Source organism: Neovison vison, chromosome 8 (assembly GCF_020171115.1).
Source record: "Neovison vison isolate M4711 chromosome 8, ASM_NN_V1, whole genome shotgun sequence".
Lineage (NCBI taxonomy): Eukaryota > Metazoa > Chordata > Mammalia > Carnivora > Mustelidae > Neogale > Neogale vison.
In genome coordinates this window covers 22,112,984-22,130,589 of record NC_058098.1, presented here as the reverse complement: position 1 = coordinate 22,130,589, position 17,606 = coordinate 22,112,984, and the positions used below count along the sequence as shown (strand labels likewise).

The window sequence follows — 17,606 nt, the reverse complement described above, 5'->3', positions numbered from 1 at the left end:
CAGGAGAGCGTGGCTGGGAGGCAGGGGCAGGGCCAGCACAGAAGAAGGTACCTGACTCGGTGCTCAGGTGACTGAGCTGCACATACGGGACTGGAAGCAGGATGGACACAGGAAAAGGCAGGTTAGTGACCCAAGAGTGCCAAGTGGCAACCTCGGCTGCCCAGTAAACACTGACAGAATCCTCTAAGCTGGGGATGAATTTTTATGTTAAGGTCTCAGAAAGGAGTTGAGGCTGACTGATGTTTTATTATCATCTCAGACGTTACTTCTCTCATCTAGTCAAGGGCAACTGTTTTCCTCTCCACTATAAAGAGCCATCTGTTTTGGATCAGAAATGGGCTGGAAGATCAGTTGTTTCTTACGAGAGGGATGAGAACTGGCTAGGAGAGGGACTTCTCCTCCCAGTGAGCCAGACAGATGTGGATGTGGGCTCGGTTGGTAGTGGCTCACAGATGGGGATGACACAGCCACTCTAGACGAGACATACACAGTCTGCCTGCCAGGCACAGGGCTGTATATACCCAGGGGTCAGCTGCTGCCCAGGCAGCTGTTCAATGACCATTTTCCACACTTATACTAAAGACAGGAAAAAAAAAATCACCCTACTGGGTAAAGAGCTCTGTACCTGGGTTGAAGAGTGTTTCTTCTTAAGAATTCCAAGAAAGGAGCAAGTGTGGATAGTCTGTGACAAATGAGAAAGCTCAGGGGTCTCACAATACAAGAGACCAGGACAGAGGCACACGATATGGAAACATCCTTGGACTCGCTCTAAACTACTGTGCAAGTTCATTTCCTGTGGTGGGGCTGATGTAACTGAGGACAACTACCCTTTTCTTCTGAAGTCTCCATTGTGTTTCTCTAGGCCAGGAGTCATTACCAGCTAAGTTCAAATGCAAATCAGATTCACAAGCTTAGCAAAATCTAAGCCTCAGTGGTTAAAAACATGGGCTCTGGAGTCAGACTGCTAGCATTCTGTGGGTGAACTGTTACCCTGGGAAATGTACTTAGTCTCTCTGAACCTCGGTTTCTTCTTCTATAAAATGGGACTAATGACAGAACTTACCTCTTACGATTATAAACACTGAATGCCCAGCACAAGGTAAGTGCTTAGTAAGTGTTAGCTCACCTTACGTACATGCAGATGAATACTCCATAAACATTTTGGTTTCTACCTCACTTTAGGCTGGCAAGCATAAAGGTTATATGCCCTAGGAAATGTGGGCTCCCCAGATGTCAAAATGACCCCATTATCATTAAATTTTTGCAGGACAGAAAGTTTTGTATTACTCACTGTAGCCCATTCCCTGCAAAAAGTACTTGAAGGCCTCGGTGAGCTTTCCAGGCTAGGAGACAAAATAAGAACGTATTAATCTTTGCATAGGCAGAGAGGCAGAATCAAATGAGTGCTTTAAAAAAAGAAAACAATATAATAATAAAAAAGCCCCTCCTTACCTGTACTACTTGGGGCAGTCCACCACAGTCTGCCATCTAAAAAAGAAAAATATAGAAGTGAGCTGGTACTTATACTTAGGGGACATGCTCTGAAAATCCACGAGTCCTTTCAAATAGCACAGGATTGAATTTTAGGTTCCTTAACTTAATGTTTAACTGCTACCAAGTGTATGTTTCCTCAATGCACTCTTACACAAAAACTTACATCCTAGCAATAACCTTGGATATAAATCTGAAAAGATTATTTATTTAATACTTATTAATCTGTAAGATGTAGAGTCTGGCCTTCAGGCCTAGGCTGGGAGCCTTCCGTTAGGAGTGACAATGAAGTTTACCACCGTCTTCAACTATGGTTCTGACTCCACCTGAAGAATGTTACTTTCAGAGTCCTCAACAGCATGACCCTACCTTCTCAGGGTATCATGCTTCCTAAGTTTCCACTCAACCCAATATTATCTTCATTCTACAACTAAGGGGATTTCTCCAATGACATGGTGATGCCGAATCTGGTCAACTCACTTGGCCAGCCACTATCCTCTCAAAGCTGGATTTGGTGAGGCTGTCTCTCACTTCATAAATATTCATAGCTGATTATCCTCACATGTGCAAGGATTTCTTTTTTTTTATTTTTTATTTTTATTTATTTATTTTTTTAAAGATTTTATTCATTTATTTGACAGAGAGAGATCACAAGTAGGCAGAGAGGCAGGCAAAGAGGGAGAGAGGAGGAAGCAGGCTCCCTGCTGAGCAGAGAGCCCGATGCAGGGCTCGATCCCAGGACACTGGGATCATGACCTGAGCCAAAGGCAGAGGCTTAATCCACTGAGCCACCCAGGTGCCCTTTTTTTAAAAATAAAGATTTTATTTATTTATTTAACAGACAGAGATCACAAATAGGCAGAGAGGCAAGCAGGGGAGGAGGGGAAGCAGGCTCCCTGCTCAGCTGAGAGCCCGATGCAGGGTTTGATCCCAGGACCATGAGATTATGATCTGAGCTGATAATCTGAGCCGAAGGCAGGGGCTTAATCCACTGAGCCACCTAGGTGCCCCGTGCAAGGATATCTAAAGTAGGGTTTTGTTAGCACACACTGGAATTACCCAGAAGACTCATTAAAACTCAGATTCTTGGGTTTCTACTCTAGAAATACTGATTTAATAGGTCTGGAGTGGGGCTCGAGAACTTCCATTTTTCTTTGTTTCTTTTTTTTTAAAAAAGAGAAAGCATGTGTATGTTGGGGTGAAGGTGTAGGGGGTAGGGTCAGAGGGAAAGACTCTTTTTTTTTTTTTTTAAAGATTTTATTTATTTATCAGAGACAGAGGGAGAGAGAGCGAGTGAGCACAGGCAGACAGAGAGGCAGGCAGAGGCAGAGGGAGAAGCAGGCTCCCTGCCGAGCAAGGAGCCCAATGTGGGACTCGATCCCAGAACCCCGGGATCATGACCTGAGCCGAAGGCAGCGGCTTAACCCACTGAGCCACTCAGGCGTCCCAGAGGGAAAGACTCTTAAGCAGACTCCACATCCAGGGCAGGGCTCAATCTCACGACCCTGAGATCACCGCCTGAGCTGAAATCAAGAGCTGGATGCTTAACAGACTAAGCCACCCAGGCACCCCAAGAACTTTTTTTTTTTTTAAGATTTTTTATTTTAGAGAGGCAGAGAGAGTCCCGAGCAGACTCCGTGCTCAGTTCAGAATCCAATGGGGGGCTAGATCCCATGACCCCAAGATCATGATCTGAGCCAAAGACAAAGTCAGATGCTTAACTGATTGTGCCACCCAGATGCCCCAAGCAGTTGTAGTTCTAATAAGCTCCCAGGTGAAGCACATTCTGCCAATCTGCAGAAAACACTGTTTTTAAGGCATTACGGCCAACCACACAGGCCCACCTTCTTTTTTCCAGCTGTTATGCATTCTGTACTCAGACAACATCCTATTCAGGCTGAGTGGAACTTAAAAGCGGGGGGGGGGGGGGGGGGAGGAGAACCGACCTGGCAGCCTAGCCAATTGAACATTCAACTTTTGGTATCAGCTCAGGTCATGATCTCAGGGTTGGGAGACTGAGCCCTGCCCTGAGTATGGAGTCTGCTCAAGATTTTCCCTCTCCCTCTGCCTCTCCCCTGCTCACACACTCTCTCCTCTCAAAAAAATAAAAACTTCCTTTGAGGTGGGGACTGTTATTTAGCAAATGGGAATGCCACAAAAGGCACAGGAATTGAAGGATAATGTTAAAATCTGGCATAAAACAACTAACACACACAGAGAGAATATTAGGAGAGGCTGTTTCCAAGCTTGCTGCCTATCAAGTAGTCAGTTCAATTGGAGAGTCAGTTCAACTACACTGTTGCAGTGAGCATTTCTGCCCAGAAAAAACTACACCTACAGCTACTGCAGAGCTCAGTTTTGTGCTTTCAAAATATTGATTCAAACCTATACTGAAAAACTATTTGAAACCATATCCTTTTAAAATAATATTCCTATTTTGGACCAGTTCGTCAACCACCTGGACCTCAGAACATTCTGCATTCTGTCTCAGAGCATTAACCTCATGTCGTATTTCCAGGAACTACAGCCTGCTTTTGGTGACAGCACTTCCCTTTCAAGCCACTTCAAAGAGAAAGGGAAGAAAGCAGAGGTCTTTCAGACCGAGAAAGCAGTAAGCAACGTAAGATCAGCACTTAAATACAGTAATCCATACAGAGTGCCAGGCCCCTGTACACTTTACAACAGGCTGTAGAAAAAACAAGGTTGACTCTTACCTGGTACAATGAAAAGGGAGAGAAACCTGACATTAACTAGAAATCTAGTATAAGAGTTGCTCTCTAGGGGCGCCTGGGTGGCTCAGTGGGTTAAGCCGCTGCCTTCGGCTCAGGTCATGATCCCGGGGTCCTGGGATCGAGTCCCACATGGGGCTCTCTGCTCAGCGGGGGTCCTGCTTCCCTCTCTCTCTCTCTCTGCCTGCCTCTCTGTCTACTTGTGATCTCTGTCTGTCAAATAAACAAAATTAAAAAAAAAAAAAAAGAGTTGCTTTCTATTTGCCCTAAGAGAAAGGAAATGCACCTACCCTTATATCAGAATTTTTATTGGAAGCTTCCTAATCAATACAATGGAACATAGCTTGTAAATAATTCCCATTCATCCTAATTCTCACAAAATTAAATAATGCTTAGGAAGTTTTTAATAACATGGTTAGATGCTCATGTCAAAAAGTTGAGGAGGGACACCTGGGTGGCTCAATAAATGTCTGCCTTTGGCTCAGATCATGATCCCAGTGTCCTGGAATTGAGTTCTGCATGGGGTCTGTGCTCAGTGAGGAGCCCCCCTTCTCCCTCTGCCTGCCACTCCCCCTGCTTGTTCTCTCTGACAAATAAATAAAATCTTAAAAAAACAAAAACAAACACGCCTGGGTGGCTCAGTGGGTTAAGCCGCTGCCTTAGGCTCAGGTCAGAATCTCAGGGTCCTGGGATCGAGTCCCGCATCGGGTTCTCTGCTCAGCAGGGAGCCTGCTTCCTCCTCTCTCTGCCTGCCTCTCTGCCTACTCGTGATCTCTCTCTGTCAAATAAATAAATAAAATAAAATTAAAAACAAAAACAAAAACAAACAGACACAGGACTGTAAATATCCTGACCTTAATGATATAACCCCATTTTTTTTTTCTTTCTTTTGGAGAGTGAGCACAGGGGTTCGGAGTAGGGGCAGAAGGGCAGAATGAGAGAGAAAGAATTTTAAGCAGGCTCCATGTCCAGCGCAGAGCTCAAAGTGGGACTCAATCCCATGACCCTGAGATCATGACCTGAACTGAAATCAAGAGTTGGATGCTTAACTGACTGAGCCACCCAGGCACCTCAAGACATCAGTATTTTTACCAGAGGGGATCTATGGGTGGTAGGATTATAGTAATTTTGATTGATTTTATCCTTTACTTTTCTCTATTTCCCAATTTTCTTTTTCTTTTCTTTTCTTTTTTTTTTTTTTAAAGATTTTATTTATTTATTTGAGAGAGAGAGAGATCACAAGTAGGCAGAGAGGCAGGCAGAGAGAGAGGGGAAGCAGGCTCCCTGCTGAGCAGAGAGTCGATGCGGGGCTTGATCCCAGGACCCTGAGATCATGACCAGGGGTGAAGGCAGAGGCTTAACCCACTGAGCCTCCTAGGTGCCCCTCTATTTCCCAAGTTTCTAGAGTTAGAATATATTCAGGAATAATTTTAAAAAGAGAGAGAATCAAAGAGAGAACCTTTCCTTCTTTCTGCGCAACTATTGCAGAAATAAGAGTATTTTGAGCCATGTATAATTTACTAACAAATCCACTGGCAATAAGGAAAAAAAACACTTTACCTTTAGCAAAGTTGTGTTTATAGGGTTCAGGCGAGAGTTGCATTCAACCTTAAGAAAAGAAAAAAGGAGAAAACAATTACGATCACTAGAAAAATAAGAAATAGCTTGGCACAAGAATGATCTTCCAAGATCAACAGCTCAGTTTGGAGATGGCTGAATCAGCCAAAGAAATTACCAAAATACAAAGTAAGAGATATATCATGTACTTGGTATCTGATTTCTTAGTAAATCTAAAAGTCTGGCTAAACTTTATTTCCTGAATCTGTTGCGAGTACTTAACCTTATGTTGAATCTAATTTCTCCTACTGGCTACATAACTTGGGAGCTAGCTACCTATTTTAAAATGTGGCACTCACCTGCTGGGATTCTGATGGGTTCCTGGTACAAATGGTCCTGACCAAGCCCAATCCTCAATCCCCACTCCCCCTTACCCCTTCCCTATACCCTGGGCTTGCCTTTCTGCACACCCTCTTTCCTGACTCAAGGTCTTTCACTATTCCACCTAAATATTGATTAGTCTATGTTTTTTCTCTCATAGCAATGATCCTAATTAAGAGTTACAACCTGTGTGTTTACATGTTTGGTATCCTATACTTTGTGGTATACCCACGAAGGCAGGGACCTCAAAGAAAAGCTTTTAGGGAGATAATCTTTAGGTTTAGCAATGTTTTATGGCTAATTTAATCCATGAAATCTCTCCTTTTACACATGTTTGTCAAGCATACACATACAAGACACTGCTAGGAGTCATACAATTCAAAGCTGGATGATATCACTTCGAAATTTCACAACTGAGCTGAGTATAGAAGGATGAGTAGGATTTCAAGACACACAGTAAACAGAAGGGGTGGGTGTTCGAAAGCTTCCAGAGTTGGGGGAAAGCATAAGCAAAGAACCAGGAGATGTGAAGTGGATGTACAGGGCGTGTGTGGGGTTACAGAGGTGTGGTATGAAGACGCACTGCAAGGCACGTCTGGGAGGTAGACTGGAGCTGACCACGGAAGGCCAATGAGCCATGGAAAGTTTCTGAGGTAAACGGATTTGTTTTAGTAAAGTAACCAGCAGAGGCTGTATGACAGACTACAGAGGCAATGAGCCAGTTAGGGAGTTATTAAAATTATCTAGGCAAGAACCAGTAATCCAGCTGAACTCTGGGGATTGCTGATGGGCAGGTATACAAAACTCTTCTATTATCAGGGGATGATCTAAAAACCAGGATCACCAAACCAGTTTTTGCTCTATATAAATGACAATGTAGGCAGGGGTAAGCAAATGTACCAGTGTACTACAGAATATCATTAACTCTAAACTGTAGAATTTATAAACTGGATCCCTAACTGCTAAGCACAATGCTTAGAACATAGTAGATACATAATATTTTCTCGAAGAATGAAATCCCCCATCTGGATTTAATATAATAAGTCATGCTTTCCTTGGTTTACCACTTTGTAATTTCTTTAGCTCTCTACGAAGTCTCCATATCTCGTAAACCAAACTCAATGGTTGGTTTTTTGACATGTCTATTCTCTTTCTAGCTCCCCAAATGCAGATACATCATCTTATTCATTTTTGTATTCCCCCACAGCACTGAGCAAATAAGAAGCTCAAAAAATGAGGCTGAGGGACGCCTGGGTGGCTCAGTTGGTTAAGCAGCTGCCTTCGGCTCAGGTCATGATCCCAGTGTCCTGGGATAGAGTCCCACATCGGGCTCCTTGCTCAGCAGGGAGCCTGCTTCTCCCTCTGCCTCTGTCTGCCTGTGCTTGTGCTCTCTCTCCCTCTCTCTCTAACAAATAAATAAATAAGATCTTTAAAAAAAAAAAAATGAGGCTGAATAAGTAAGCAAGAATAGTTAGCAAAAATGACCAAAATTTGAGAAGCTCCTTCCTGCTCTTCAATGCATGGAGAGTCCTCTAATCCCTACCGATTTGTGGGATAAAATGCTAGCTCTCACAAGCTAGAATCTGTCTGTAAGAGCATCTACTCTATGATACAGACAGGGCTCTTGGGGTTCTTATCTATAAATGCTGAAGACAAGGAAGTCAGAAAACAAGACCTTATCTGTACTGACCAGTCTATCTAGTCTTGAAAGATGAATGGAAATGTTGCTTTAAGTCCATGCAAGTTTAAAAAAATAACTCAGCATTATTAGAAAATTCTAAGGAAGGGTGTTTTCTAAAAACAACACTGTTTTCTTGTTTTATGTCACATGTTTATGAAGAAAAAAAATTTAAGTAATATCCACATCCAATGTGGGGCTCAAACTTACAACCCTGAGATTAAGGGTCATATGCTCCACTGACTGAACCAGTCAGGGAGAGGAGGAAGGAGGCTCCCCACTGAACAGAGAGCCTGATACGGGGCTAGATCCCAAGACCCTGGGATCATGACCTGAGCCGAAGGCAGAGGCTCAACCCGCTGAGCCACCCAGGCGCCCCTGAAGAAATGTTTTTGATAGGTATTTTTTAGCCTTTTTAGCCAGAAAAGACTGACCTTTGTAAAACTCCTTCACAATGAATTGGGATCATCACTATAACTTTATCATCTTTGGGGAACTTGTTTTGTTTTTTTTGTTTCTGTTTTTTGGACTCGAGGGTCATGTCCCTCTGTGTTAAAGCCATGCCATGTATTTTATACCAGACAGAATGTTTTACAGGATGATTCAGGGAGGTATGAATATGTCATCCCATCTACTTCACCCTACGCTTACCCTGCCTCATAAACCTTCCCTCCTATTTCTACCCCCATGATTAGCTACTAGACTTCCTTTCCCAAAAGCCTTACTCCCTAATGTTTTTCTCTAAACAGGGCAGAAGTGAAGGCTTCCAAAGAAAACTAGGTAATCTCACACAGATACCTATTTATATTACATACACTGTGGGGAAAACAAGTAAACTCTAATAGATGTATGAAAAACTGTCAACTTCATTTATGATGAAATGCACATTAAAACAGTGGGACACCATTTTTAACGTACTAAATTATTAATAAAATTTAAGAATCCAATGTTGGACAAGATGCTGTGAAACAGACGCTCTCATACAATGCTGGTGCCAACACACTGCTATGTCCTTTCTGGAAAGGAATATGGCAAATGTTATAAAAAATTTTGCAAAGTTTATGATTTTTTTTTAAAGATTTTATTTATTTATTTGACAGAGAGAGAGATCACAAGTAGGCAGAGAGGCAGGAAGAGAGAGAGAGAGGAGGAAGCAGGCTCCCTACTGAGCAGAGAGCCCAATGTGGGACTCGATCCCAGGACCCTGAGATCATGACCTGAGCCGAAGGCAGCGGCTTAACCCACTGAGCCACCCAGGCGCCCAAAGTTTATGATTTTTGACACATTGATTCCACTTCTAGAAATCTATCCCAGGGAGATGATCAAGAATTCGATATCGATGTTCAACAGCAACATTATTAATGGTGCAAAATCTGATGTCATCAACTGGAAAATGACGTTAAACAAAGGTACATTTATAAGACTAAATATTATACAGAGCTGAGGTGCCTGGGTGGCTCAGTGGGTTAAAGCCCACTGAAGGGGAGCCTGCTTCCTCCTCCCTCTCTCTGCCTACTTGTGATCTCTGTCTGTCAAAGAAATAAATAAAATCTTATTTATTTATTTATTTAAAAAATATTTTATTTATTTCTTTGACAGACAGAGATCACAAGTAGGCAGAGAGGCAGGCAGAGGGAGAGGGGGAAGCGGGCTCCCTGCTCAGCAGGGAGCCCGATGCAGGGCTCAATCCCAGGACCCTGGGATCATGACCTGGGCCAAAGGCAGAGGCTTTAACCCACTGAGCAACCCAGGCGCGCCTAAATAAATAAAATCTTTAAAAAAATATTATACAGAGGCACTGACTTTATAATATGGAAAAAGGCTATCAAAAATGCTATCAATAATCAGGTCCCCAAATCTTTCATGTTTAATATCACCCGGGGTATGTTAGAGGAAAAGATAATAGTTTACCTTTGGGTAAGAGGATTATGATGTTTCCTCCTGCCCTTCTATTTTTTAAATTTTTTCATATTTTCTACAATGAGCATGTATTATTTTTAAGTGTATTATATACTTGAGGAAGAGGCAGAGGAAAGCATATACGCTCTCAGCAGACTTCCAGCCTGATACAGTTCCAGATGTATAGGGGCCATAGAAGGCCAAAGCGCTGTCAGAAATCTGACCATAAGCAAATGGTGTTTAGTTATGCTACTTGCCACAAAGTGAACTGTACCACATAAAGCAATCAAAGGTAATACTGATCCCTTCTGATGAAGTCTAGTGGTTAATGAGGAATTCCTTTTCCAGAACTGGGTAATAAAGAGCAAGCTCTGACAGACATAATCAGAAATAACAAAGATGACTATTTACCAACTATTTCTAGTGTGCCAGCAGTGTGCTGTATACATTTTACTGCATTTAATCTCATTTATCTTCACAGCATCAGGACATACTTACCACAGCCTCAACTGCAGGTGAACTGTCCCCTACCACCAACAGAGTAGAACACCTGGGGAAAGGCAAAATTAAGAGGTGACATTCTGCAAACAGCACCTATATTCCACCAAATACTGAGTTAGTTTATGAAAGGCAAAGATATTTAGCAACTTACTAGGGAAGCTGAGGGACTTACTTTAATGTCTTCGATTTGTTATCGTTTTGGCCCAGCAAGGGTCTTTCAATCTCTAGGTCTCTGCGTCTAGAAAAACAAAGGAAGCAAGACCCCTTTCAGGGAAAATCATAGCAACTCAGATTATTTTCTGGTTGTGAAAACCAGTATCAGGGAATCTGAAACTATCTTTCCTTCACACCTGACGAGGGAAGGGACCCTTTTGCACTTTGTTCATGAGCTGCCATTTTAGTAGCACCCTGAGTGGTACAGAGCAGGAACAAGGCTCCTGGCTCAAACCTGAGGGGCACTATGGGATGCCAGAAGTTTAGAGGCAACTTCAAAACTCAAAAGCAATTCTTCTGAAATCCTCAAGTTGTAGTGTTTAATTTTCCAACTAGTTTATAGGAACAAATTCCTTAAGAAAAGGGGAACTTTGTGGGGGGGGGACTTGTAACTAACATAGTTTAGTGCAGTACTTAATAAATCTTTCTGATTTCAACTGAAAATAAGCAGGCTCTGTAATACAGAGAAAGGAGTTGGAGACAAGGTTCAAAATCTCTGGGTGAATTTAGGTAAGTTACAGCTGACCCATTTTCTCAATCTTTTCCCATGTACTCAGAAAGCTAGAAGGAATGAATATGTTTGACCTTGGAAAAACTGGTCCCAAGAAAAGAACCCAATTCTCTCCGTGACAGGGGGCGATCTGACAGTAGGTTTTGGAACATGCACAAACAAACGAGAATTTACTAGTGCCCATGTATTAGTTTTGCCCAGTAACAAGATGTCAGCAAAGAGAAACTGAATCAAAGCCTAAGACTTCTATTCTTTGTCTCTTCTCCATGTATTTTTCTGTCCTGCCTCACATTACGTGTATATTTTTGTGCGTGTAACTTAGGTACTTTTTTAAAAATCTCAAAACATCTTAAACTACAAATAGTATTTGAATGTGCCCAAAACAGCCTTCAGTTCACTTTTTCCTTTTTTTCTTTTTTTAAGCAATCTCTACACCCAACATGTGGCTTGAACTCATGACCCCAAAATCAAGTCGCACACTCTACCAACGGAGCAAGCCAGGTGCCCCCATTCATTTTCCCTGAAAGCTGTCTTCCTATCTGTCTGATAGCCCTCCCTCTTTTACTGTGGTGCAACAGCAGGAAAATCACCTCATGACACAACACGGAAAAAGTAGTATATTTCCCCTCCCCCACTCCCTCAAATGTCCATTATCTTTTTGGACCCCGTTTACATTTAAGTGGAGGAATAGGAAATAACTGTACCCGTTATAAGAACCCAGGAAGAGCTGTAGGTTTTCTTGATTGATATCTTGGGCAATATGCAGCCTGTAGGTTTGAATCAGGTCCAAGTTGGCCTGCAACTCTTCCTAGAACAATTGGAAAGAGATACAAGGTAAACATCTGAGCTACAATACAAGCCTATGTTGCTTGGTTTGCATTCTCAATGTTCAAAGACATTTCTCTCTGCTCAAGATGGGAAATGGGACAGAGCCTGGGGTCTACCCTCATACTGGTAGGCTGAATGACTGAAGTCTTTATCTGTAGTAGACTGGTTCAGTGCCATATTCTGCGTCAGATGAGGGCACAAAGACTCCATTATGGCAAAGGTTAGTCACGGACTCCAGGCCAAATGTAAAAACTTGGAGATTTGTTCTGAACTTCCTTCTTACCTGCAGCACCCAGAAAATGCACTGGACTTGGATTCAAATACTAGCTTTGCAACTCAGATGGGTCACCTAACCATTCAGAACCCTAGTTTCCTTATTTGTGTTTTTTGCATGTTCTGCACTCCTCATAAAACATGAAGATAATAACCAGAGATACCTGACAAGGTTGTTTTATTTATTTATTTTTAAAATAGGCTCTACGCCTAATGTGGGGCTTGAATTCATGAGCCTGAGATCAAGAGTCCCGATCTCTACAGCCAAGTGCCCCTGACAAGGCTGTTTTAGAGATTAGATAAGAAAAGTTATATGAACTGTAAAGTGGAAAATAAATGGAAGGTGGGGCACTAGGCTGGCTCAGTTGGTAGAGCAAGTGACTCCTAATCTCAGGGTTGTGAAGTCAATCCTCATGCTGGGTGTAGAGAAAACTTAAAAAAATTTTTTTTTAAAAAGGGACGGTAACATTTTTCTTAATAGCTATAAATCTATATAATTAACTTATCTGTACTGATATAATATAATCAGTATATCACTTATTTATATATTATCACTTAGTAATATCCATAGGATTATGTATTATATTCCATTTATATTTTAAAAAATATTTTATTTATTTATTTGACAGAGAGATCACAAGTAGGCAGAGAGGCAGGCAGAGAGAGAGGAAGAGAAGCAGGCCCCCTGCCGAGCAGAGAGCCCGATGTGGGGCTCGATTCCAGGACCCTGGGATCATGACCTGAGCTGAAGGCAGAGGCTTTAACCCACTGAGCCACCCAGGTGCCCCCCCATTTACATTTTATTAAGTCAATTTATCATTTAATCTTACTGCTATTATTAAAGCTATAAAATAAGAGAGAAACAAATGATTTATACAGTGAAGTGAGTCTTCCTCCCCCACCACCCACTGTCCAATGGTCCCTCTCTTGCTGGCCTTCTCAGGTCACCAGAACAGTTGCCAGGTGGTTGTGTATATAAACATACATGTACATAGCTGTACACGTGTACACAAGCACACACACACCCAGCAAGCAGTTTTAAGCAGAAGGGAAAATGTCTGCTTTGGAGGGAAGAAATGGATCAGAGATAGTAAGAGAGCCAGTTAATCCAGGGCAGTATGTCAAGGTCACCATCAAACCTCATAGGGAAATATAGATAAGAAGAATATCTGTTTGCATTCTGACTACCATATAGGTAAAGTGAGCCAAGAATACAGTTGAAAAATGATCAAATGGATCAGTCCACCTGAAACTAAATGGTACTACAATCACTCTGAGGAAATACAGTAAAGGGTAAAGAAATCATAATAATAAAAGTAAACAACAAATGTAGCACACAGTAATCAGAGATGAAATATGTAGCCAGCTCTCCCTTCAAGGTCTGGAGAGAAGCCCAAGGAGCAAAATTTGAGATAAAAGAGGGAAGAAATGATAATGGTATGAAAGAAGTAAAACTGGCTTAAGTGTTATTGGAACTTGTTAGGTAAAGCTGTTATGTATAAATTGCCTCCCCACTTTTTTTTTTGTAAACACAAATTGTGGTCTGCTAGACATACTGTCCTACACTTTGCTTCTTCTCTTAAAGTACTAGAGATCATTCCTTATCAGGACATATGGAGTTGCCTTGTTTACTTATACTACTTGGTTCTCCACAACCTTACTAATACAAATGGCCATTCTTTTTAATTTTTGCAAATTTGATAGATAAAAAAGAGGCTATCACTACGGCTGTTTTTTCCTATTGGTGAAAATGAGATTATTAATGTTTCAAAACCTTATTGTTTCAATTTCAAAATATTAGAAACAAACACATTTGCTTGCTTAAATTTTATTTTCCTGGGGCGCCTGGGTGGCTCAGTGGATTAAGCAGGTCATGATCTCAGTGTCCTGGGATCGAGCCCCACATCGGGCTCTCTGCTCAGCAGGGAGCTTGCTTCCCCCTCTCTCTCTGCCTGACTCTCTGCCTACTTGTGATCTCTCTCTCTCTCTGTCAAATAAATAAATAAAATATTAAAAAACAAAACAAAAACAAAAACAAAATTTTATTTTCCCAGAAGTTTATTTATTTATTTAAGTCATGTCTATATCCACTGTGGGGCTCAAACTCACGATCCTGAGATTGAATTGCACACTTCGACTAAGCCAGTTTCACCTCTTTTCTCACAAGGACAAAGCCAACAGGAAAAACATTTTGAAAGTGGGAAAGCAGAAGAAAGACTATAATCATTCATTTCATAGATTCGGTAAGGCTGCTAGGCTAGGCTGACAGCGGGGATAGTGAAAGAAATCCATGAACATGTACCAAGTAGCCCAGAAAGGTTCAAGATTTTTAGGCACCAGTTCTCTCTGCAAGCAGAAGGTAAAGATGGGGCTAACAAAAGAAGGTTAGTTTCAAGTTCTGTTAAATAAAAATGTAACACCAGGAAGGCAATTAGGTAGACAAACAATCATAATACACAAAGCAAAAACAAACAACAGGAGGGAGAAATAGAAAATTCAACAATAATAGTCTATAACTTTTTTATTTAAAAGATTTATTTATTTGAGAGAGAGGCAGAGACAGAGAGCATGAGCAGGGGACAGGACAGAGGGAAAGGGAGAAGCAGACTCCCTGCTGAGCAAGGAGCCCGATGTGGGGCTTGATCCCAGGACCGTGAGATCATGACCTGAGCCAAAGACTGTTCAACTGACTGAGCCACCCAGGTGCCCCAGTAACAGTTTGTAACGTTAATACCTCACTTTGATTTATGGGTGAATAATGAGGCAGAAGATCACAAGGAAACAGAAGAATTGAACAACACTGTAAACCACCAGACCTGACAAGACACCCAGAGTACATACACTCCACTTAATGGGAGCAGAATGAATACACATCCTTCTCATGTGTACATGGAACAGAAAGGACACGTTAGGACCACAAAATAAATCTTAATACATTCAAAAAGGAATGAAATGTTAAGTAATGCAATGGAATGAAATTAGAACTCTAACAGAGGGGTGCCTGGGTGGCTCAGTGGGTTAAGCCTCTGCCTTCAGCCTGGGTCATGATCTCAGGGTCCTGGGATTGAGCCCCTGAGTCCCTGCTCAGCAGGGAGCCTGCTCCCCACCCCCTCTGCCTACTTGTGATCTCTCTCTCTCTCTCTAATAAATAAATAAATAAATCTTAAAAAAAACAACAACAAGAAGAAATCAGTAACAGAAGTAAATCTGGGATATTGAACACATACTCCTAAATAACTAATGGATTAAAGAATCACAAGGAAATTAGAATATACTTTTGAGGGCGCCTGGGTGGCTCAGTGGGTTAAGCCGCTGCCTTCGGCTCAGGTCATGATCTCAGGGTCCTGGGATCAAGGCCCGCATGGGGCTCTCTGCTCAGCGGGGAGCCTGCTTCCTCCTCTCTCTCTGCCTGCCTCTCTGCCTGCTTGTGATCTCTGTCTGTCAAATAAATAAATAAAATCTTAAAAAAAAAAAAAAAGAATATACTTTTGAGATAAATGAAACTGTCAGAACTTCTGGGCTGCAGCTAATGTGGTGTTGAGAGGGGAATTTATAGCTGTAAATGCCTATATGAAAAAAAGAAAAAAGATCTCAAGTCTACAACTAGACTTTCACCTTAAGAAACTAGAAAAAGAGGGGAGCGTGGGTGGCTCAGTTGGTTAAGCATGTGACTCTTTATCTCGGCTCAAGTTTTCTTTTCTTTTCTTTTTTTTTTTTAAAGATTTTATTTATTTATTTGACAGAGAGAAATCACAAGTAGATGGAGAGGCAGGCAGAGAGAGAGAGAGGGAAGCAGGCTCCCTGCTGAGCAGAGAGCCCGATGCGGGACTTGATCCCAGGACACTGAGATCATGACCTGAGCCGAAGGCAGCGGCTTAACCCACTGAGCCACCCAGGCGCCCCTCTTGGCTCAGGTTTTCACAGCAGGGTTGTGAGTTCGAGCCCCATGCTGGGCTCTGTGCTGGGCATGGTGGAGCCTGCTTAAATAAAAGAAAATAAAAGAAAGAAACTAGAGATATAAGAGGAAACGTAAAGCAAGCAGAAGGAGGGCAATAATAACAATTAGAGTGGAAATAAATGAAATAGAGAATTTAAAAAGAACAGGACAAAAACCCCAATAAAGCCAGCAATTGGCTGGTTAGACTGACAAAGAAAAGAGGTAAGATTCAAATTATTAAAATCAGGGAGGGAAGAGGAGACACTATTTTCAATTTTACAGAAATAAAAAGAATTATAAAGGAGTATTATCAATAATTTATACCAACAAATTGGATATCTGAGATGAAATGGACAAATTTCTAGAAAGACACAAACCACCTATAAAGCATCTCAAGACATAGAAGATTTGAATAGATCTTTAATAAGTAAAATCATTAAATTAGTAACATAAAATGTATCCACAAAGAAAAGCTTTGGCTCAGATGGTGTCACAGTGAATTCTACCAAACATTTAAAGAAGAAACAACAGTAATCCTTCCCCAACTCTTACAAAAAATAATATGATACTTATCAGCTCATTCAGAATCTTATTATCCAACTTACTCTTCCCTCTGAAAAGAGGACTGGGGTTTCCTCTTCCACCCCATAATTATCCACATCTCTTCTATAGATTTACCACTAAAAAACATAGGAATGAACAAGATAATCTCTAAGGTTCTTTGAGCATTGATATTTGTTTTATCATTTTGGCTTCTTTTTCTCTGAAATTTCTATTTCTGTGAAGACTTTCCCAGACTTCATTATGGCTCTGAAGATGTTTGCTGAGGCACGTGATGTCGTCAAACATTAACAGATGGCATGCTGCTGACAGAGAACAGGTGGTGGGGGAGGGGATTCTGTCTTCCTTCATCTCTTCAAATGCCAAGAGCCATGGGGCACTGAGTTAATGCCTGTCCCCTAAGACTGGCCTTTGCTGCACCCTCTGCATCACACTCTGCACTGCAACTGGCACCCATGAGGATCAGGTGAATTCTAAGGTACCCCCTCTTTCCTGAGGTAAATAAGGTTTTGCTGCAAGCCAACAAACAGCTGTCCTGGTTGGAATAGGCACTTACCTGACCAAAGTGATGAGCCAAAATAATGTCCACAACATTGGTTGTCAAGCCTGAGAGCTAAAAAGAGAAAAGCTTTGTCAAGGGAGTTAAGCATACATATTTCCCAAGTTGTCCACTTATGATTAGTGCACTTTATTTCACACAATATCCCTCAACAAACAAAAGCACAACTCAGTGTCACACAGTTTCATGAGATGGTAGTTTCAAGATACGTGAGGACAAGAACAAATGGTCTCCTTCCAGGGAAATAATATCACCTGCTTTGAAATAGGGGGCTGGAGGGGCGCCTGGGTGGCCTTCACCTCGGATCATGATCTCATCCTCTCCCTCTACCCCTCCTCAACCTTGTGTTCTCCCTCATTAAAAAAAAACAAAACACTTTTTTATTTATCTGACAGAGAGAGCACAAGCAGGCAGAGCAGTAGGCAGAGGGAGAAGCAGGCTCCCCAGTGAGCAAGGAACCAGATGCCAGGACCCAGGGATCAACCTGA

At 41.8% G+C, this 17,606-nt stretch overlaps 1 protein-coding gene across 4 annotated transcripts in view; it reads right to left on the bottom strand.

Moving 5' to 3' along the window:
* Positions 1-17,606, bottom strand: part of NDRG3 (NDRG family member 3) — a 79,276-nt gene that overhangs the window by 2,648 nt on the left and 59,022 nt on the right. For 3 of the 4 annotated variants that reach the window (XM_044263083.1, XM_044263085.1, XM_044263084.1), the window contains 8 exons: positions 17,116-17,172; positions 11,665-11,768; positions 10,409-10,474; positions 10,234-10,285; positions 5,781-5,828; positions 1,453-1,488; positions 1,292-1,343; positions 52-90 (listed from right to left, as the gene is read on the bottom strand). In XM_044263083.1, the coding sequence (XP_044119018.1) occupies positions 52-90; positions 1,292-1,343; positions 1,453-1,488; positions 5,781-5,828; positions 10,234-10,285; positions 10,409-10,474; positions 11,665-11,768; positions 17,116-17,172 (454 nt within the window). The remainder of the gene's footprint in view (positions 1-51; positions 91-1,291; positions 1,344-1,452; positions 1,489-5,780; positions 5,829-10,233; positions 10,286-10,408; positions 10,475-11,664; positions 11,769-17,115; positions 17,173-17,606) is intronic. The other variant, XM_044263086.1, reaches the window with a different exon arrangement.